The sequence below is a fragment of the Pavona decussata genome, unplaced genomic scaffold (assembly GCF_977016875.1).
Source record: "Pavona decussata unplaced genomic scaffold, jaPavDecu1.1 SCAFFOLD_134, whole genome shotgun sequence".
NCBI classification, from domain to species: domain Eukaryota; kingdom Metazoa; phylum Cnidaria; class Anthozoa; order Scleractinia; family Agariciidae; genus Pavona; species Pavona decussata.
Window position 1 is genome coordinate 4,544,864 of NW_028145547.1, and position 22,563 is coordinate 4,567,426.

Here is a 22,563-nt window from a genome sequence, read left to right on the forward strand (position 1 = left end):
TGATATGAAAAATTGTCAGCGTGCAATAAGAGCGGTACAAACCTCTCAGTAAATATCTCAAACTTAACATGACAAGGGCAAGATCAATACTGTCAAAGATTGTGATATTGCCATCAAGGTATTGCTCCGAAAACGAAAGGGTGTTTATTTACCAAACAAGCTATGGATGAAAATCGGCAAGACCATTTCTTAATGTGTCAACACAGCTACTTATTTAGTTCCACAAAGGCGCAATTGTTTCCTCAAAGATGCCTTCCAAGGTTACATTCTCGAACAATTTCCCTAAAGTGGTACAAAGGTTTTTTTTCTCATTAAGGCCATTTTGTCACAAGTTGCGGCAGCGAGAATATCAAAAAAATTTCCAGACTTTTCCTCCTGAATTAATTAGTGAATTCTTGAATAAAAGAGGTGCATTCTATTATCTTTACAAAGACGTTGTCAAGATATTTTATGAACTAGATAACCCAAGAAAACATTGAAGCTGTTAGGCCTTGTTTTCTGTAAATGGCATATTATAGCTTGTAGAGTCAATCAGTAAAAGGCGACAATGGTTTAAATAACACAAAATACTTTTGAAATTTAATTTCCGACTCGACTAAAAGAAATAATGTTTAGTAATTTTTCAAAGTTTCTTTCATGACCACGCGCGAAGCCGAAAACCGAGTAAAACATTCAAAAATTGGGGATAAAACACCTGGTGTTTTGGTTGGAAGCTTCCGTGGTGCTTTAACTGACAGCATACAACAAAAGAATGTTCATCAATGGTAACAATTCCTTTAATGTCACCCCGCTGGGCAATTTCAGCAAAAAATTATTAAATTTGAAGACTCGCCGGTGACAGAATTCTCGTCGGTGTTAGAAAAGAACATCAAAAAGTTTATTTCCCCAAAACGGTAATGGTTTGTCGTGAATTAAATTAGGCATCAACAAAAGAAAGCTTAAGTTGTTTGCAAAGAATCAATTTAGCAATTATGTTTGTATGTTCAAATTTTCACTTGATGCAATTGGAGTTGGCTAATACTTCCTCGGGAAAAACTTGACGTTATTTGAAAACTTCGGCTGATGACAGTTGTGACGGTTGCAAATATTTGCAATATTAACTCACGCATAATGACAAAGCTAATTCCTTAAAAACGTGCCGCAAAAGGCGTTAAAAAAAATTATTCTGCTTCAATATGTTCAGAGTCTGAAACAAACCAGGCGTCAAAAAAGTCGCCAGTGGACCCGAATTTCAGAGTTTTAAGGCTGGAGAATGCAGGTGAAACTTCAAAGGTGTCAGAAAACGAGTATTGAATCTTCATATTTTGACAAAGGGTATACCTTATGATTATTCTTAATACGGAAGTAATTAAACTAAATTACGTAGCCATCATTTAGAGGTCATTTCATCCTTTTAATCCGTTTAATTTGCAAAACGAACCACACTGCCGGAGGTATTGGCTTTATAAGCTGTCGAACAATTAGGGAAGGTACAGACGATCGATTCTCAGAGTTTAAAGAGGCAGCAGAATCCTACTGAAAGACAATCGTCATCTCAACCGGTAGGGGGAAAAAACAGTGTTTTGTTTCTCTCGGCTGGCTACAGAACTCTTATAATATTCTATAATTTGAAATCCTTTATTTCTTTACGGTTTTCAATCAAACTTGGTGTATTTTATTCAAGATTATTCGCGTAAAAACTCGTAGAAACGCGCCGAAACATTGTCGCAGGAATCTATAATTTGGACCTCTTGTACTGTACAACTTTTCATCAGATTTCATTAATATCAAGCCGCATTTAAGTTTGTTTTCGAGTCATGTAATTCAAACATATTAGCGAAGGATATTTTTTATGTTTTCGTGTGAACAGCTCCTCAGTGTTATTCTTCGAGTTCGAAAGCGCTTTTAATTTCTCCGCAGTTAACGTTTTAATAAGTTTAGTCTAAGCTCTTAGTTTTTACCAAAGGTAAAATTTGGCACAAGCTTAGTTATGTTGTCAACAGAACTACAAGACATATTGAGTTAATATAAAGGAGATAGGTCCGTGGAAACTATTAACACATTCATCTGCAGTTGGTTTCCCTTAAGAGAGACTCAGTTTGAAACTTGTAAATCATTTTTTTTTTTGCTCAAAAACGTCGAAAATGTCAAGGAAAAAAGAAACCGACTGACGCAAATTTTATTTAGGAAAATGGTAAAGCAACTCGCCAATATATTCACATCAAACTTAGATTTTATTCACGGGTTGAGACATAAAAAAACCACTTTAAATGAGTAAAAGATTCAAGGCTTGACCGGTTGGTACAAGCGAATTAAGTCAAGGAAAACTGGACCGATCCACATACTTAAACCGATTCATCCGACCAGCAATTGATTTTAAGGGCAAAAATACAAGTAATTAAAACCGGCCGTTTCATTTAAACCTTAATTGTTGCTTTAATTTATCTTTCTTCTAACTTGTGTTTTTTTTCTCATTCTGTTTCAGCCAAACATACAATGGAAACCAAAAGCCTGGTAGCTATCTTTCTCGTCTCATGCGTTTTGCTATCTGTCTGCTTGCAACCGGCCTCATCACAGGGCCTTAGGTGGGGACGGGAATTTGAGGAACAAAATCCCCGGATGAGGGAAGTCAAACTTGATTACCTCAGACGAAAACACAACGAAAAGAAGTTTGACGACTCAGTGGAAAAGGGTGAGGAATTGTTCTTTTATCCTCTCCTTTTTTAAATGTTTAATCCTTTCCCCTTTTAAAGTTAACAGTTTTCGGTGCAAAAGCTTTATTTCTAGATACAAAAACTTTTTGTACTCGTACCTTAGTGCAAGGCGTAATAAAAACCCTCAAAATGTATTCCTTTTGCTTAAGAATTAGAATTGCTTTGCTTATCCACTTCACTGAAACGTCAATGGAACTGACTACCCATGTGTTCTACAAAGCTAAGCTAATAATTATAAAGCTAAAATAAAATTAAAGACTTCTTTCAACACTTGAAAAAGAACTACGTTTGTGTAATATTTCGAAGTACTTTGATTTCGGAATATCATAAATATGTCCCAGTAATTATAAAACGCACCTTTAGTTTCTAAGATCTCATCGGAAATCGAAGTGAACTCCATTAATCTATGTCATCTTTTTATGCCACTTCAATTTGAGATGCTAAAAGTTCGAGCTCAGTTTCAAATAAAAGTGATAATTTTCTCGTTTCTGATTGGCTAGAGTTGTGACAGCTTGAGGGAAAGACATATCGAACCTAGGGGCGTCTTAGTTACAGGCAAAATATAGAAATAATGACTTTTAGTTTTAATTAGTACAGACTGGAATAAGTTTAACTGCAAGATGTTATGTATAAACAAAATTAACAGCAACTGCATCTGTACCCAGCTTCATTCATTCATTCAACCTCATTACAGAGGAATAGACCACATATCATGGACACTCAACGAGAACATTTAAGCAAAATACTTCAGTAAAATGTCGCCTTCTGCCGAGCAGTCACTGATCGTTTTATGGTCTTGTAAAGACATATTTGTGTTAGCTAATGCAGGTTGATCTGTTCGGAGACTTAAGATGAAAATTCAAGTCGGAGAAAGTTTTAGAAAAAGGAATCTTATTCCACGAATTTACCAGCTGTTTGGCTTTAAGAAACTGCTCCCGGTTGACTTTATTTGACATTTTTGAGGTCATATTTTCTCCTTCGTAAACAAAAGTAATAAGTTTTGTTACGAAATTTTTATCTTACATCAGTTTTGCCGAAGAAAACTTAGGATTTTCTTTGCCATCCGAGCAGATATACACCGGAAATAAACCATTGCGTGCGCCTTATATATTCTGGGCCGTAGATTTCGATTCCCACTCAGCGATTAGAGCAAGTTTTGAAGATGTTTTGTTCAGGGTTAGCCGTAGGGTAGTGGTTTACGATAGAATCATTTCGACATTAGGCAAAATATGAAAAAAGCTAAAAACTGATGGAAAATGCGGCAAGGGGAGACATCTTCACTAGTTTTTGTTCCTTGTAAAGGTCGGAAAGTATAACAATAGTTTACCCAAAACTCCTGCCCTGTACTGACTGTTACATTCTAGCTGTTTTGTTCGTAACACAATTGGTCCAATTATCAACCCTGAAATGTATTTCAGGTGGAGTTAAAACTTTTAAACGATTATTCTAACGTTTGAGATTAAGGACGAAGTCACATGAATTAAGACCATTCAAATGAAATACTTGAGCTGTTTCGTGGGCTGTACAAGGTAGTTGAGTTTTAAGTTTGTTGATGAAATCTTCTTGTTAAATGTAACCATTCATAAACAAAACTATTGAGCAACACCTTTATGTGCAAGTGCTGTTTATTGAACTGTATATACTATCATGACTAAATTGTATGGATGAAATTTTAAGGTGTGTATATATGGGCGTTGACAGAAGCAATGTCTAAATTTTCTCCTTGAACGTGTTGTCTGTTGTTTTGACTTTTTGTGTAAAACTTCAAACTCTGAAGAGGGCAAAAGGGCTTAATAAATCCTGTGATACAGTGAACTTGACATACTTTTTTTTAATTTGCAGAATTTGACTTTCAACGACGTTGAGATCTCGCGGAAACCGACGCTCGGAGTCAAAACCAGACTCAATGGACTGGACAACTGATCAGAGAAATGAATTTTTGTATAATTAGAAGACAATCGTGGCTTTAGATATTGATTTAGTATCGTGAAAAAAAAAATAGAAGAATGAAAATTAATCTTGCAGTGATTATGTAACGTCGGTGAATCACAATGAAACGTGGAAAATAAAACTCACCTTGAGTCAAACAAATTTGTGAGACTATCTTGATTTCTGTGAATGTTATTTCAATGTCTCCAGTGTCGCACGGTTTAGACCTGTGTGCCACTCAATACTGACTGCAGCTGTTCGATGTCCTTTTACGACTCAGCCAAAAGTTTACAAAATGGATTTTGCACAAATCCTTCATAAATACCATAACGGATGGGTGGTAGGTTTAATAATTCCTTTGAAGTGAGTCAGCTTTAAAGCAGTTTTCAATCGCATGTAATGAGTCACAATTTGTCTTCGTTTAACTTCTAATTAGATGATAAACTGTCGGATGTTTATTTTTTAATCAATCCCTGAGCACAGAAGCCAATTACTCTCAACACTCAATTGAAAACCACACGTGCACCGAGATTTTGGATGAAGATACCTAACTAACATCAATGGGTAAAAGGGTGCATATATGTAGTATGCCCTTAATTTAGCCTAACGCAAAGAATTATGCTTGAAACAATATACAAATACCACTGAAATTTACTCGTGATTTTGAAAAACATGTCGGTTTCGGTTTTCTGGCATAATATACAATAATATAGAAAAATGAAAATACTTAAAAAAAGGACAGCACCTTTGATTTTAAAATAGGACATGTTTCGATCAGCTGGTCATGGCCAGTTGAGAGTAAAGTTAGAGCAAATTTGAATTTTAGAAAAAGGCGTTTAGCAATAAAATTACAAGTAATACTATTTAGAAAGTGAAAAGATAGCGCCAATTAGCAGAGGAAAACAAAAAAGGAATGACAAAAGTGGCAAAAAGCAGAATGCGCAGTGGATGAATTAAAGTGAAGGGTTAAATTAACATGACAGAGATGTTTGTTTAAGATAGGTTTTTCCCAAACTTTACGGACGGTGCCTACCAATAAAGAAGTATTTTTTGTGTGGTTTATGACTATGAGGGAAAAACAGCTCTTAGCAAGGGTTAGGGAAGTCCAAAAAGGAAATTGGGGGTAACCACGCATTTTTCAGAGATAATTAAGCAACAATTATTCTAAAAAGCAGTAAAATACAAAGCAATGTGTGGCGTTTTTTTTTTTCCATATTGAAGCTTTTTCATATCTGAAAATGCATGGTTACCCCAAATCGTATTTTGAATAGTTACTTGACAGTAAACAATTTTCCTTGTATACTTTATTTGAAGCAGTTCATTGGCGTAGTTAGCTGTTACAAATAAACGTCAGCAGCATATAATTTAAGAAATAAGGTACAAAACATAATGGCAACCTTGATTTACTTTAGAAAAGATGGTCATATACAACGCTTGGGTAAAAAACCTTGCTAAAACAAATAACAACAGCATCAAACAAACAAACAAACAAACAAACAAACAGAAAGTACTCTCACAAACAAATCAACATCAAAACCTAACAAAACAAAGGTAAACAATACAAACCCACAAAATAAACCCAAACAGAATAACTATTAAGTTCAGTTCAGTCTTCCTCCAATAACCGAAATTCCGCCATCTTTGTTCCCAGGATTAAATCAGCCTCCATCATGTCCAGCATCTCGGAGTAAAGAAGGCTCGGCGCGTCATTACCAAACAGAAAATCGGCGTGGTTCCATCCTTCGATCTCTTTGAAGTATCTCATGTTCGTTAGTCGTTTCTTTAAGAGCTGCACATCTTTCGGGGAGGCCAGTTTGTCATTTGAGCCCGAGAAAAGCACTGTTGGTGTTGGCATGTTTTCTACCATGTACTCTGGGGGATCGAGCTGAAGTGAAAAGAAAGTCGATTGTTACTACTGGGGTGCTTTCCTTCTAACCCTTTGACCACTAATGTCAAAGAACAAATTCTCCTATCCTGTCCTCATACTTTTCTTATAAAAGTACTGGGGAGAAGTTATTAAAATATCCTGAAAATCGTGATCATCTTGGGTGATCATGTCCTTAGCTCGTGACCTCGGGGGTTGAATAAGCATTGATATTACAAGGCGAAATTTGATGCTTCAAAGTTATTAAACCAAAATTTGTTGGAAATTCTGGAAACTTTCCTTGTCATATGGAAAGGCTTTGTTCCATTCCTTCCAAACTTACAATCGCATTCGTAGATTAAAAAGGTTAAGTTATGGCGCAAGAAGACAATAAAATGGACGGAAATTTTAACAAGTAGAGTATCACCGACAGTTGTCCATTTGTTCCGAAAGTTTCCGTTTGATTCGCGTGGTATTTGCACTTCAGGCCCCGGTTGTTCAAAGAGTGGATAAGTCTATCCAGTGGATAAAATGTACTCCAACCAATACAGTTTATCCGCTGGGTAGAGACTTATCCGCTGAATAAAGTTATCCGCTCTTTGAACAACTGGGGTCAGCTGGTGGCGAGATGGGAATCGCTCCTGGTTTCTGGAAGGGACTGACTGGATGCCTGCTATATGAACGGACAGATGGAAGGACGGACGGACGAACGGACGGACGGACGGATGGGCGAACAGACTGGACAAATGGAAGAACGAATGAACGAACCGGACAGATGGGTGGGTCGATAGATGGAGGATGGATAATGGAGTTTTGAAGCATGTAAACGGAAAAATTTCTACCGTACCTGACCATAGCGTCTAAAATTATGAAAGAATCCATAATCAAACTTGGTGCATTTCTTAGACAACACCATCTGCAACAAAAAAGTGATTATTAACCATCAACCTGGCTAATACTGGAAGCATACGACTAGGCTAATGATTATCCTAGATCTAGACAAAACTAGACTGGACTAGTTCGCTTGTGTTTCTTGCCGCCTCGGGGAGGTATAAAACCGCCCAACTCCCTCTCTCTCTCTTGGATTCTTTTATTAACTCGCTTTTTCTACACCAAAATGGCGGCTTGTAGATCCTTAACAATTATTCCACGAGCGCGCGTTGCATATGAGATGATAGATAGCCAGCGAGGCGCGTAGCGCCGAGTTGGCTATAATCACCTCATATCCAACAAGCGCGAGTGGAATAATTGTTTTTATTAAAAACGATCAAGAAGTATTGCTAGATCTTACTGATTTTGCTTTGCAAGAACAACCAGAAGACACTTTAATGGTCTCTATTTATAGGGCATGGTATAATGGCTCATATACGGTATACCATGGCCGCTAAGCCAATCAAATTCCTAGAATTGCATTATACAATGGTCCAGTTTTTAATAACAAGGATTAATATTCACTCTGTGCTTTGTCAAATCCCAGCTTACCTGACCAAAGTGAACAAAATTCTTAAATGACGTTCCTGATCCCCAGTGAGACAAGATGACAGGCACTCTCGACTAAAACACAAAGGAAAGATATGTCAGTGCTAAGGAAAAGAAGATAAAGGGATATCCGGTTTTCGCCTTTTTTCAGTAGTTTATCTGTTCCACAGCGCACTTCTGTAAGGTCACAACTAAAACACGCTGGGGCAGGCAGTTCAACCAGCTAAAAATACAGAATATTAGAAACCTAGAAACCAGACGACCCATTAAATGCATCGCTGTTAGCGCATAAATAGTAAAGATAAAGGAAAAAATAAACTGGGGAAGACAGATAAAGCGATAAATAGAACGGGAAACGGACACTTTCTTAGAAAAAAAAAATTAAAGCCACAATTAAGTATACAGTTTGGAAAGAAAATTAGCTTTCAGGATTTAAAAAGTCTCAAAGCGTTATAAGCTTTCGATTCCTTCGCGGAATCTTTACTTTCACTTGAAAAAGATTCCGCGAAGGAATCGGAAGCTTGTAACGCTTTAAAATATGTTAGATCCTGAAAGCTTCCTTTGTTTTCCAATCTTCAATAGGACAGGATCAGGAAACGATTTACTTTCTCAAAATATACAGTTACTTGATCCAGTTTTATCCCTTCCGAGTTTCGATTTGACATCCGTGCACTAACGTTGATTAGTATAAGGCTACTAGTGTTCTATCACGAATGCCGTTCTCTGATTCCGGCTACGCTACTCACTATCTATTCTGTGATAGATAGTGAGTAGCGGTTTTCAACAAAATGGCGGCCGCTTCGTCGCGTTTTCGAAGTGTCTGCGATGGGCAAATAGATAATTTACTTGTTTAGTTTTGACCAACTAGTAGATTTATACTAAAACAATTAGATTATTCGCTCTGGATTTCTATGCGTGATAGCTGATGAGGGCGCATCACGCGATAGAAATCTCTAGCTCATAATCTAATTGTTAATTAGGCATCTACTAACAATAAAAGTGGAAGAGCGCTTCCTTTAAGCGTCAAGTTTCATTTGCTGGAACAGGCTTTTTCCGCGAGTTGTCTCTCTGATTGCTATCCTGGAATGCTGAGTCAGTTACAAACTTTCTTAGAAAACCGTGACCGTTTTCGTTGACTTCTCTTGACTCCGTTGCTCATCGCCCATGTTTCGCTCCTTACTCCTTTAACCCCTAATATCAGAGAACAAATACTCTTATCTTGTCCCCATACTTTCCTTATTGAAGTACTGGGGATAAGATATTAAAATATGAAGAAAATTGACCTTGGGTGATCATATCCTTAATTCTCATGACCTCAGGGGTTGAATAAGCATTGATATTACAGGGAGAAATTTGATGCTGATCTCTGTTAGGGCTTAAAGCAGGGTCCGAAATTAACTTTTTTAAACAGGCGCCAAGTGGCGACTGAAATTTTTTTTCAGCCGCCATATGGAAAATGTGGTCGCCAAAAAGCAGAAAAAAGAGTGTCAATAAAATTTTTCCTTCGCAGTGAAACACGAACCAAAATTTTTGGTTGCCAGATGGAAAATTCTGGTCGCCAATTTTTCTTTTAAGAATCAGAACGAAGAGAACGCGTTTGCATTTGGGGCCCCAATGGCGATTTATACACCTACCACTGAAAAACCACGACGAATGAATCGAAAGCCGGCTATATCCCGGGGGCTATATACGCAGTTTCATAAGACTGCTAAATGCTTTAAGTCAACTTTATACCCTCTCTTGTCTCTACCTTTTGGAGAAGAAATGTACCCGATTGAAAAACTGCCGGTTGGTTCTTTGCTCTATGTTCAAAACCGTAAACGATCTTTCCTTTCGCGTTCTGTCAAGACGATCGACGGATCGCCATGTTGTTCGCACCAGGCCACAACCGTGCAGCATTTCTCGTTCAAAAAATATGGCGGCGAAGCTTTTGCACTGCTTGAGCTGTGAAGCGTTGTGATAGATTTATAATAACATGAAAATCGGTTTTATATTTCAAAAGCAGTGGAAAGGTAAAAAGTAAGTGACCAATTGGCGGGCGGCTTTGAATTTTATTTTTATCGATTTGGCTGAAAATCAAAGTTATTGTTTGTATAATGATCGTGACATGAAATGGTTAATCGCCCGCTGGCGACTAGTTGTGAAATTCTGGTCGCCATGCAGTGCAAAATTTTTAGTCGCATTGGCGACCAGGAAAGCGCAATTTCGGACCCTGGGCTAAGGCTTAAAGGGTTAAGAAGTCGACTTCTGGCAAGATCTAGACTAAGTTAGTTAATACTGTTAAAACTGAGAAAGTGTTACCATATTTATGTTGGAGCTGTCGAATCCAAACAGTTCTTCTCCAACGTCGTAGCAGACCTTCTCTGAGAAGCTTCCCCCACAGACTGATTTCTGTGTCAGCATTTTTACGAAATCATTTGTCATCATTTTCCCAGTTCGATAGTTCTGGAACACGTGCTGTTAAAGAAACAAAATTATGTAATATTTTGTCAATAATACGCTGAGAAAAGAGGTGCGTTTCTCTTGTTTAAAGTTCTCTTATCAAACCAAGGGATTATGATCATCGTGTTTATGTTGTTATCCAAACTAAATTCATGTTAGTTATTCCCTAAAAGAGTCTATGGATGAAATTCTCAAGCGGGAAAATTGAAGTGAAATTATGGAGCGTAATTCATCAGCGCAAGGGGTTCTAACTTTTGCGTCTTTTGTTGGTGTAGGCTATATAAATGAACGCTACAGAGCCGTACTCTTTTCAGTTTTTAAGTGCCGTTAAATTCCCATTCCCCCGAAGTGGACATTTAGGGTCGTTTAGGTGTAAGCTAATTAGAAGCACAAGAATGTATTTTCAGGTACCACTAAGCTCTTCGTTTTCCACTGAATTTCCACATCCTACGCGGCAAATAAACTGAATATCCCAGTTGAACCCATTCTAAAAGTGCTTACCACGGAATCCCTCGGAAGAGGCCAAATAAAGTAAGTATTTTAGTAGTTTTTGAACGGACCCATAGTGCTCAAGGACGTCTACATAGCAGACTTATTTCGCTTTCTTGAACTCACCAAAGCTGGATACAAGGCGTAAGCAGCACCGCGGATGATCTCAGAGACATATCCAACGGTGAAGACTGGAGCCAAGGCGAAGAACATCTTTACTTTACTGGCCAACTCAGGATTGGATGAAAAGCCCGTGAAACCGATCAGTGTTCCCTGAGAGTGACCGACATAGAACAACTGAGACTGCCCGCTGATATTCAGCGCATAGTTTAACATGGCAGGAAGATCATATTCAGCCATCTGTTGCCAACTAAAGATACAAGATGGGAGAGAATCAGGAAAATACTATGTGAATAACAAGTATCCTGAGCAATTCAAACATGACGATGACTGAGCACAAGATAGCTTGCGCGAGTACTGCAACAACTTATATCCGTCAAAACGGGTGAACGGGCGTCCGCAAGGCGAAATTATTTTTATTCTCTCGAGATAGTCACTCCAGTGTTGGAAAAATTATTTTTAAAACAAACAAGAGAGAAACAACAAGTCAATGCCACGACCATTCCCATAAAATGTTTCGTTTTGACATCGCCCTCTCTCTCGCGAAAGTGGGTCGGTCGGTCGGTCGGTTTGAATATTACTTATTATTTTGAGATCGTTATGTATAGATGTGTCGTCTTTTCCAAAGGCATAGACTATTAAAAAAACAATTATATTATTTAAGGAATTCATTTTGGGATGAATTATAAAACTATTTCCATGAACTGTCTGAGCTCGTAATATTTCTTGCGGATGTTGCTAAGTAACTGAGGGTGTCCTTATGGCAAAGTAATCCACCTATCTGATCCCCTTCTACTCTCCCCCAATCCCCCCCTCTACCTTGGGAGGATTTCTCTAACAAATCCAGCATAGCTCTCTTAATGTTGTTTAGTAAACCCTTATAGTTTACCCAACATTTTATTACCTCCAATCCCAGAATTCATCTTTACTAGGGTTCAGCTTGATGTGCTTCTCTGAGTACACGTTACCACGGATGTTTCCAAGCCAGACATCAAAGCCTCTGTCAGCCAAGATGTATCCCAGGCTGTCAGACGGCCCATTGAGTATCCAGTTAGTGCTGTCCATGGTCAGACCATGCTGCAGGAACACGACTGGCTTAGATGATTTGTTATTGGTCGCTTTTCGTCCGTGTGGAATCCGCTGGAGGTTGAGGATGAAGCCATCTTGTGTGGTGACGTAATGCTCTTCAACTGGGTAACCTCTGTCACGAATCAGTTCACTCTAAAATCAAAGATTAAAAAAGGCAAAGTAATTGGTATTTCACGCGTACAATTTTTAAGGCTAGGACTATGTAGGCTGTGTATATCACACAAGCATGAAAAAAAAAAACATAAAAAAGCCTGGGGGTTCGTACTTTTCTAACTTTTACAAAACGTGCTCATACAGACGCACAGCACGAGGAAAGGTTTTACCGGATTTATTGCACAGCAAAATGGCCATTAGTTTGTGACACTTTGACAACATCTCTTTGACAACTTTCTGATGGCTTCCGTTGAACCTGACCAATCAAACTACAGGAACCATGCAAGGAGTTGTCACGTGGTATCAGGTGCGTGGTATGCTCACTTTCCCGTTGAAAATGCCCACTGTTATTATATAGGTACTTTACACATTAATTCTCTGAAAAATAAAGGGGTTTTTACGGACATCACTGGATAAGCAAACTGATCTTGACATTTAACCCGAGCTTAAGCATTCATTCCTACCAAAGACAGACAGAAATTATCTTTTTCATATTAGATTAATTTCTTACGAAATCCAAATTATTTGCAAGCGTATAAACTGGCCGCAAGAGAAAAATGCCAAAGCTATACTGTACTTTGCCTTTCAGTTGTTTAGTATCCTGTGGGGTGACTAAACTGGGCAAAATGAATCGTGCAAAAAGGGACCCCCCAGTGAGAGGCTGAGATGCGTGTGAGGAAAAAAAACTGAAGAAAAGAAAATGTTACGTAAGTAGCAATGGGCAGAAAGCCAGGTCGTCTTTTCTTCTATTCTTCTTCTTTTCGTCTTGTGTGGTAAGTTTTTTAAAAAGGGAGAAAATGACAGATTTGATAAAGGATTCTAAGCTCTAAATCCTTCACATGAAAACCAAAAATGATAAACAGCTATGAACAGGAAAGTACTCGGTCCTGGTGTGACGTGGAAGACAATGGTTACTTGTGTACGCCTTTAATAATCATGATTTATGGAAAACAGTATTCTAAATTCAGTCCTATATGGAATGTCTATCTCGCAGCTTAAGCTATAACGGCATTTATCACCGATCCCATTTACTAGTTTAAAGGTCATGACAGACCCCTTGGTCATATAGAAGATAGATCCTTTAGATAGATCCAGGGGGTACTCCCCTATGTAAGCTACATAGGTATGTGCGACGCCAAAGGGTATGGTTTTTATGCATCTGATTGGGTCTGAAATTGGGTATACATTATATTAACCATTTTGGTCTGAAAGTCTGAAAACGGGTATGGTCTCTAGATGAATATTATGGGCTAGGCCTCAAAAAGGGTGGGTTTGTTTGGTAAACCGAGCCGCACTTCCACCCCCCCCCCCCCCCCTTCCCGCAGATAGATAAGGTGAACCACATTTTACATGGCCTATCTATATGACTCTCAAGATTTGCGGCACTCTGGGGATGAAAGGATAAGAAACCAATTTAATTTACAGAATCTAGCTCTTAACAGAAGTTGCTCGAAGAGGATCGAAGTCCATTTCTACTTCATAAACGAAATAAAAACATGAGATAAAATGTCTTGCGTCAAGTCTATAAAGTCAATATAGACTAGACTCACTGTTCACTGTATGTAAAGAACGAAAGAGTCGTTACCGCGTTCCGATGAAGGTCTGGATCCTCTGCCGGCTTGACGGGAGCAGAACTGAAGAGTGGCAAAAACATTAAAGCGACGATTATGCAACTGGCCATTGTCGTCACACAGGATTGAAACACGCAACGAAATGTTCCTTCCAAAGAAATGCCAACGGTACGGAACGAAATCTGAAAAAGACAACAACTGGATGCTAAACAGAGATGAAATTACAACGGAAAAACGATTGTTGAAATGAAAAGTTCAGGATCGATTAAATTCGTACCTCTTCAAGGGCGAAGCTCCTTTCTTGACAGATTTCGATCTTAAATGATTAGAATGTTTATGAGGTGCGTTTATTCATACATGACACACAATACGCCAAAGTCACAAGATCAGATCGAGCATTTCCTGCTGAGTGGAATCAAGTTGCAAATAAATAAATACCGGAAAAACTGACATGCAAGAAATTCTTTTCCCGGGAAATATTAAGCGTTTGCCCTTTGTCCTTGGTGTGTATTCAGGTAAATTCTGTATTCTAGTTAAAAAATTCTTATTGACAAAACCCCACAACCTCCAACAAAACGTTGTACTGCATCTGACTGAGTGACACGTGCGAGTCACCCAAAATCGAAATGCCCACCAGTCCACCCCGTCCCCACCCACCTTTTCAGTTCCTCCCCTCAAACTCCCCCTTCCCTCCCTGGTGACGCCTGCTACCCATATCAGGCTCACGTCACGTACCCAGTCAACTTCTGTTTTTCTTCTAAGGAAAATTTCTTTAATGGATCTTTCCCGTCCACAAATGCTATTAAAGCAGAAAAAGGATTGCTGGTGAACAAACGTCGTACTGTGGAATAGGAGCGCATGAAAAATCGCCAAGCGATATTTTCGGCGCACTGTTCTCCAGACTGAAGAAGTGGGGGGAAGGAGGAGGAATAAATGGAGAGAATTTCAAGTAAAGCGCGCCATACACGGAACGATTGAAAGAAGGTAAAAGCCTCTTTTCTTTCTCGTTTACAATATTCTCCGTTCCCTTTCTCACCCTCTGCCCAATAATACTAAGGAATATCGGAATACGGAAAAACAAACCTGATCAATTACTGAACTTTTCGCGTGCTCTAGGCCTTGAAATGCCACTAGTGTATGCTCTGCGTCAGTCGTTCGTCGAAGAGTGCGACGTCTCAACTGTAAAACTTATCGCTCGACGTGTGACTGTGCATCACTGTGTGAAAGCTTACGCGCTCTTCCAAAGGGTCACGACTGAGATCTGCAGTCACGTTTTTTTCTTGTACATGTGAAACATAGACTTGCGTCAAGTCGTCTTCTTTTGCGCCGAAAAGAGTCGGTCACCGACGAACGACTGGACGGACTTTGAGAAAGTGTAGTGAAAGCAGTGCATAAGAAAACAGTCTACTTTGTGTCAACCACTCTTCAATTTGCAACACAAACTTTGCGTGGATGCGACTGTTTTTTTTTGTTTTGGTTTTTCAAATATTCCATAGCGTCCCATCTTTCTGCAGTTGGCGACCTTCGTAGGTCATATTCTATCCCAGTACATAACCACCCATTGACACCGGCCAGAAGATCGGAGAAGAAGAAGACAATATCCAATAGTAATTTTATTACAAACACTAATATTATATATTACATAAAAAATCTTATTTAATTCAAATGCAAATTCAGGGGTAAGTTCTCATATTATTCCCTAATTACCCCGTATGACGTGAATAAATGATAAATGGCTGGCTGCCAACAAAAAGTGGGTGGAGAGGAAGTGACGTGGATAGAAGGAAGAGGGGTCGGGTCAAACGCAGTGCTTCTGACTCGGTAATATCGGTCGGACATCGATGTATTTCAACTTAGAATACAAGCCCTTAATTCTTCGCTCCCGGGCTAGTTTGTTTATAGAACATTCAATTTTCTGCGAGCAACTATCAGCCGAAAGTTCCTCGACAGAAACACTTTATCGTTAAATTGAAACCTGACGGATTTAGTGGAGTAATCGTTAAGTTGCGAGTTCCAGGCGCTTCAGACGCTTCACTGCTTCACCATTAGAGTTTCATCCATAATTTCAAGAATTCTGTTGTACAGAACTTTGGGACTATCGATTCCAAAGACAAAGTCTATGTGATTAAATTCCTGTATGTATTCCTCATATTTGAGATTGGTTATTTCCGGAACCAGATCTCGAACATCGGTTTTATCGGATAGCGAATCGTTACCACCATAGAAGAAGGCAGTAGGTGTGGTCATTTTAGTCACATTATAAACCGGTGGCGTGTCCTGAAAAAAAACAAAAAAAAAACAAGAATGAATTGATCCAGCACTCGCTAATGGGCACCACAAGAAGATTCAGATCTGCTGGGAAAGATTAAAAAGACCCACAATAGGAGTGACCCTCCAAAAGTGGAGATAATACTTGAAACTTGTAAAAGTAAAGCCGCCGTTACACGTTGAAACTTTTAGCTGAAACTTGTGTGCAATGACGACCGAGACCAGTTTCACGAAGTGGTGTCGCACGGTGAAACTCTTGTTTTTTTCACCACTGCGACCGTTGCGAGCCGTTGCAGAAGTAGAAAGCCGCTACTTTTCGTGAAACTTGTCTCGCAACGGAAGTTCGAAAACGTTTCACGAAACCGACCATGTTACACGGTGCAACGCCTGCTGAAACTTGTTTCACAGCGCCGTTGCACACAAACTTCAGCTAAAAGTTTCAACCTGCAGTCTGAATGAATGAATAAATGAATGAATGAATGAACCAATCAATCAATCAATCAATCAATCAATCAATCAATCAATCAATCAATCAATCAATCAATCAATCAATCAAGCAATCAATCAATCAATCAATGCGACATACCTGATTATAGTGTTTTTGGTTTCCCTTTTCTCCATAATCAAACATTTGACATTTTCCCGCCACGATCATCTGCCAATTAACAACAAAAACTCAGTAAAAAGGGTACAGAAACGACGAGAAGAAACTGCAAGAAAAAATTCAGTTCATCACTTACCTGGCCAAAATGAATGATGTTTTTGAAAGAAGTACCCGCTGGCCAATTCGATAAGTACACCGGTACACGGCTCTGTTGGAAATACGAAAAGTAAAATGAACTACAAATCTAGTTTGCCGGCTAACAAGCTTTTTTCGCTTTATACTTCACAATATACGTGATTTTAGGTAAAACATGTTTACCTTCACAGCCTGATTCCGGAGTTCTGGAGAGCTATAAAGTACTAACTTAATTTAACTGAATGTTCGTTTGATGAGGATTTTGTGGGGGTTTCTTAGAGGAAGATTCCAAGGGGGGGGGGGGGGGGGGGGGAGTGAGCCTAAGGGTAAAGGGTAAAATTTTTATTTAGACACGGTGTTTCCTTCAGGACTATACAATATTTAATTTAAAATCTAACTACTTAACTAAATTAATGTTGTAAATAGCTACTACAATAAGAGAAATGATAAAAACCTGCTTTACAAGGAAGCCGTGTATAAAAACAAAATAATATTTACATAAGACTACTGTCAAAATCATAATTCTTCAGCTTAGATTTAAATTCATTAAGAGACAGCGACTGGCCTCTTCTTAACTCTCCCCCTCCTCTATCCTGACTAGTAAATGACCTATCCTAATAAGTAAATGAATTTTGTAATTAGTAAATGACCGCCAAGAGAGACCTACGATATAACCCCGCTAAGTGAGCCCGTTTGTAAGCTAGAAGCTTGGGTTCACACAAACTTTCGGCTGTTTGCTCCAGGCTATGAACAAAAGCGAGCAAATGGCGGTCAATAGACCTAGCCATGCTTGAAACAGAGGTCGCACGGTAAAATAAGACAGGCAGGAAGGGCTGTGAGCACTGAAAGAGGAAGTCAATAAAGACTGGATCACAGAGGTTTACAACGTAATGACGAGTGCTTATCCTGCTCTCCATGATCCTGTTAACTCGCTGTGCTTTTAGGCTTCAGAAAGCTAAACTTTGGGCCGTTGTTAAAAAGCTGTATGCTTTCAAACGTGCAGTATGTCTTACTAAATTGTAGGATACGTAAATTTGACTAATGCATACCATGACAAGTATACAATAACCACTTTGTAGTGAGAATCTCGAGGCTCTCCTTTATACATCCCTTTTCTTCATAAAAGTTAGGTGCGCGACGAGAATTTCACTATCGGTATCCCTTAGATTTTGTAGCCCCGTTTTGACTTACCATGTTGCTGTTTGCGTCATCGAAGCCAAAGAGAAGTTCTCCGATGTCATAGCAGGTACGCTCTGTCCATTTCTCCCCACAAAAGCCGATATCTAACAGTAGCTGGAGAAAGCGACCAGGTAAGAACTCAGATTCGCCCAATGGATGGAGAAGTTCCTGAAAAGATGGAAAAAAAAACAAATTAAGTACTTCACTATTGATGAAAATGGCAAATGCGAAGCTCGATCACGAGTATGGAACCATAAAATAAGGACCTAAGACCTTCAGATTTGACGACGAGTACGAGTTTGAGTACGAGTACGACTTTTCAAATCTAGTTTGCGTGGTTTATATAATCACTTATCACACCAATCTTGTTTCTAGGGTCTCCTTAATTATCTGCTGGTAAACAACGGGAAGGAGTGAGAGTTCTGGGGATGTGACTGATTTGAAATTTGAAAGTCATACTCCTATTCTGATCAGAAGGTCCCTAATGTTTGGTCAAAATGACGATAACATTGTCGTAATTCGCCACTATAGTTAAGTATGGCAGCAGATCAGTGGTTAGAACAACCGACTGGTGTGCGGAAGGTCATAGGTTCGATTCCCGTTGAGATCTTGCATTTCTTTCCTGGTCACGTCCACGTGACACCAGCGCCGCTGAAACACAATTTACTTCCTCATGGATGGAATTGATGTTTGCTTGCTAAAAACCGAAGCGTTGCATAAATCCAGCGAAACTTCAGAATACCATAGCTCAGTAAGGTAGAAAAACGACCATGACGTAGTAAAGTGCGCACATTCATGCCATATTGAGAACTCAAGGAAAACAGAAACAGATATTAAATTAGTAATAAAAATTACTTCCAAAGACCAGAATGTTGGATCAGAGCATTAACTCTGCAGTGTATGTTTAAGAGCTAAAGTGAACCTAGCCTGCGAAGCAAACGTTTCCGTGAACTTTCTGCACTAAAAAGCCGATTTCCTTTTCGCTCTCGTCCCAGTTTCCGCGCGGTCAAACGGCGAAAAACGCTTGCTGCGCAGGCTAAAGTATTTCTCACTGAGCGTTAGCCCTAATAAGGAAATGGGAGAACGCACGAGGCAAAGAAAACACATTTGACCTCGGCGGAAATTGAACACACGAACTCTGGATTTGATCGTCCGTTGTTCTACCGACTGAGCTAAGTGGCCAGATCACAGCAAGTATCGAAGACCGTCCGCTTCGTATTACATAGGAATTAATCTTAAATTACTCATTAACAAACCTCAAAAGGGTACAAAGTAAAAGCCACGTCTCTCGCTATTTCTGCTGTGTGCTTCAAGTAGAAGATTGGCGCCAGAGCAATAAACAGCTTCACTTTCTTTGCTATTTCTGGAATGGTTGAAAAGGACGCAAAACCGACCAGGGTTCCTTGAGAGTGCCCAATGTAGAAGAGCTGGTCCTGTCCGCTGACGTTCAGTGCGTACTGTAACATGGCAGGAATGTCCTTTGCCGCCATTTCTTGAAAGCTTAATACGAAAAGCAAATAAAATGTTAGAAGAAAACACATTCAAGACAAAATAGTTTTAACATTGATTCATCTGATTAGCAGCTCGAGGTTAATATATGACGGAAGATCAACCTTATCAGATTTTTTGAATTATCAATTGCTCAGTTCACTGTCAATTCACTAAAACTATCAAGCAAAAGCACTGTTTAAATATTATTACTCGCATTTGAAAACGTTTTTAAACTGAATCGGTTTGCTCAATCACCTGAAATGAATTCGGGGATAGATTTTCTTTATTCATTCTGGAAAAAAAGGAATTAATTACAGGAATTAATTTCCGTCCCACAGTTGAGCCTGAGTACATCATACCCTGTAACCTTCAGTTTGAAAGTTTATAAAGGCGAAATTTCGCGACCCTGCAAGCGATCATTCAGTTCTCTTGAACGCTGTCAGGGCTCTATAAGGGGCTTCCTTCCTTCCCATAAAAACACCACTAAAAACAATACTTCGGCACACACGCGACTCACCTCCAGTCCCAGAATTCCCGTTGCCAGGACTTCAGGCAAACGTTACGCCTTGAGTATCTGTTACCCCGGATGTTACCAAGCCAAACATCATAGCCATTGTCCGCCAAGATATATCCCAGACTGTTGTGCGGATAATTCTGGACCCAGTTTGACGCATCTGCCAGGAGCCCATGCTGAAGGAACACCACAGGTTTAGGGCCTGTTTGGGCCCTCTCTGCTCGTCCATGCGGAATGCGCTGAACACCGAGTACGAAACCATCCTCTGTGACCACGGAGTGCTCCTCCACAGGGTACCCACGATTCCTGATCAATTGACTCTGGATTTGCCAAAAGAAAGGTACGAACGACGTTGATTAGACGAAATGATACCACTAGGTTCATTTTTGGTGGAATTTTGAATAATTATACGAAGGAAGGTATTATTATTGCCAGTTGGTCTGGTAAGACACCTCACAGGGTCACCCAACGGATCCTTTCGGTAAATTATTTGTTCGGAAGGTCCTTAATGCCCTACAATTTTCTGAGGGGAATTTTCACCTCGAACTTTCGTGAGATGGGAAATTTAAGGCCTAGTGTTTTCGGATTGTTAAAAATGTTGTTTCGGGTACCGAAAAAAAGTCAGCTAAGATTTTCGGAAAGGAAATAAGACCTAAGTTTTCGGGATATAGACAAAGATACCCTAGTAATTTCGAAAAGACTCAAGTTCCCCTAGAATGACCAAACAGATAAAAATATTATAGCGCGGCCTAAAATGAACCTACAGGACTTTATAGGCACTCCGGATAGCTTAAAATAGCGTTTCAAAGGTCTGAGAGAAAACTGTCGTTGGGTGCCCCTGAGATTTAATTCAGGTTGGGTAGCTCGACTTGTCGCTGTAGTCCCTCTCGAGCATCAAAGCAAGCGAACAAGAGAACCTTTCTTTTCGGATCTGCACAACGTTCAGTTTCCAAGACTTTCACCAGGACCGTTACCGGAAGATGAAGCGCATTTGTTGGCCTTTAGCCAAAATAATTTTGTAGCTAGTTCGCGCTGGAAACATACCACGCAAATAGTCGAACAATTGTATTTTTGTTTTATCAATTGTTTTACCAATTGCTTCACGGTTGATTGATACTATTTTTGTTTGAATGTGTTTTTTGCTGTTTCTTTGTTTTCATACCATTCCATGTGTTACAAATGCATACTTTACAATACCGTGTGCCGTGTGCCGTGTGCCGTCAACGTTCCCAGAGGATGTACAGAAATTACCAAGTCCCTTCCCCGCCCACCATTTGTCTGTTTATAAACTTTAAAACTGTATGTACGAGATGGGCCAATGCATGTTAGCTAACATTAGCCGAGTAAACAGAATGTCAGTAAAACTCGGAAAAAACCTTTTTAGCCATTGCATGTCTAAAGAAAAAACCCGTCCGTTATTATTGACATTAACATTTTAATAGCACATGGCCAAGTTTGAGTTTTGAGTCCGAGAAAATTTTGCAGAATTTAGACGTCTTTCCAGCGCACTGTCGATGGCGGGTTTGCACAATTTTCGCTGGCTGAACCAACATCAAAAGTTCTAAAAACTGTACCATCTCTTGAGGTCAACAAACCTTTAAAACCTTTTTCTTTGTAGATTTTCAAACGCGTATATATGTTCAAGAATATTGTCCCAGTTAAATGGATGAAATCATTACTTCGCACAAATGCAGAGATCTTATTTGCAATATACGATGAAAACTGAACCCCAATACCCAGAGCTTGCCCAGTACATGACTACCTGAGTACAACAGGAAGCACAAGACGTTTATACAGAAAGCGAAAATGAAACGCTGCGAAGAAATTACGAAAACAAGCTTCATGCATAAGAGTGAAGTAAAGTAATTACTCACAACGTTACGAAACACATCGGGATCCAATTTTGGACAGCACGTTGTTATCGATCGACTCTCCGCGACAATCACAAGGCTTGCTAATACGATCACGAGCTCACAGACAGCGAGGTTCATTTCAGAGTTCGCTTAAATCCGTTTTGACTCCTTCTCCTGGATCGCGCGCGATCTTCCTTTGCATGACAGTCACGAGTTTATGCGAAACCGAAATAAAAGATAATAATTAATTTGACGAAAAATCCCAGGGGGATATATCTTCTGAGGAAGTGTTTACACCATCCGCTGATAGATCGATTTTGTGGCCCTGTCTACGAAATTCCACAACTGCTGGCACAGGGCACAGAGGAGTCAGGTTTGATGTATTAAATTTCCGCCAAATCGAGTTTGTTGATTTTAGAAACAAGAAAGTGATGAAACAAAGCGTCATGGGATGCGTTTTTTGTTTCGTTTTGTTTTTTTCTCGTCGTGACACTTCGTGCCTCGCTCGAAAAACTTCGCTTTCGTTTCCCCACAGGCTTTGCAATCACGTTCTTGTACCAACAAAATCAATTTGGCGTGCATTTTCGTAGTAAATTTAAATTTACTTCCATCAAATATGACTCCTGTGCGCCCAGACATGTGCTGACAGACTTGAGAGCCTTCCGTTACGTGTCACGGATCACGCAACGA

General features: G+C 39.4%; 2 protein-coding genes and 1 long non-coding RNA gene across 4 annotated transcripts; 1 reads left to right on the forward strand and 2 right to left on the reverse strand.

The window, feature by feature from the left end:
- Positions 1-1,382: 1,382 nt before the first annotated feature.
- On the forward strand, positions 1,383-4,784 carry LOC146467863 (uncharacterized). Its single transcript, XR_014867662.1, has 3 exons — positions 1,383-1,541; positions 2,465-2,671; positions 4,536-4,784. It is a non-coding gene; the product is annotated as an uncharacterized LOC146467863 (long non-coding RNA).
- Positions 4,785-5,908: 1,124 nt separating this feature from the next.
- On the reverse strand, positions 5,909-15,001 carry LOC146467864 (putative lysosomal acid lipase/cholesteryl ester hydrolase). 2 transcript variants are annotated; one of them, XM_085125425.1, is made up of 9 exons: positions 14,930-15,001; positions 14,107-14,231; positions 13,844-14,011; positions 11,921-12,237; positions 11,023-11,266; positions 10,267-10,422; positions 7,969-8,040; positions 7,334-7,402; positions 5,909-6,507 (listed from the first exon to the last, which is right to left on the reverse strand). In XM_085125425.1, the coding sequence occupies exons 3-9, from the start codon at positions 13,937-13,939 to the stop codon at positions 6,229-6,231; spliced, it is 1,233 nt and encodes a 410-aa protein (XP_084981551.1). In that variant the 5' UTR covers positions 13,940-14,011; positions 14,107-14,231; positions 14,930-15,001; the 3' UTR covers positions 5,909-6,228. The 2 variants fall into 2 exon arrangements, with proteins under 2 accessions (XP_084981551.1, XP_084981550.1); XM_085125424.1 differs by lacking the exon at positions 14,930-15,001 and having other exon boundaries at positions 14,107-14,248.
- Positions 15,002-15,429: 428 nt separating this feature from the next.
- On the reverse strand, positions 15,430-22,416 carry LOC146467865 (lipase member K-like). The gene is made up of 7 exons (XM_085125426.1): positions 21,895-22,416; positions 20,024-20,340; positions 19,272-19,515; positions 18,028-18,183; positions 16,838-16,909; positions 16,684-16,752; positions 15,430-16,106 (listed from the first exon to the last, which is right to left on the reverse strand). The coding sequence occupies exons 1-7, from the start codon at positions 22,009-22,011 to the stop codon at positions 15,861-15,863; spliced, it is 1,221 nt and encodes a 406-aa protein (XP_084981552.1). The 5' UTR covers positions 22,012-22,416; the 3' UTR covers positions 15,430-15,860.
- Between the last annotated feature and the right edge of the window lie 147 nt (positions 22,417-22,563).

Excerpts from the sequence above, each read along its gene's own strand:
- LOC146467864 (XM_085125425.1), bottom strand. The coding sequence starts at position 13,939 with ATGGCCAGTTGCATAATCGTCGCTTTAATGTTTTTGCCACTCTTCAGT. Across the intron at positions 12,238-13,843 it reads CAGACCTTCATCGGAACGCG|AGTGAACTGATTCGTGACAG; the intron begins GTAACGACTCTT and ends CTTTGATTTTAG. Across the intron at positions 6,508-7,333 it reads ATTTTAGACGCTATGGTCAG|CTCGATCCCCCAGAGTACAT; the intron begins GTACGGTAGAAA and ends TTTTCACTTCAG.
- LOC146467865 (XM_085125426.1), bottom strand. The coding sequence starts at position 22,011 with ATGAACCTCGCTGTCTGTGAGCTCGTGATCGTATTAGCAAGCCTTGTG. Across the intron at positions 19,516-20,023 it reads CGGGAATTCTGGGACTGGAG|CTTTCAAGAAATGGCGGCAA; the intron begins GTGAGTCGCGTG and ends TTTCGTATTAAG. Across the intron at positions 16,753-16,837 it reads ACATCATTCATTTTGGCCAG|ATGATCGTGGCGGGAAAATG; the intron begins GTAAGTGATGAA and ends GTTAATTGGCAG.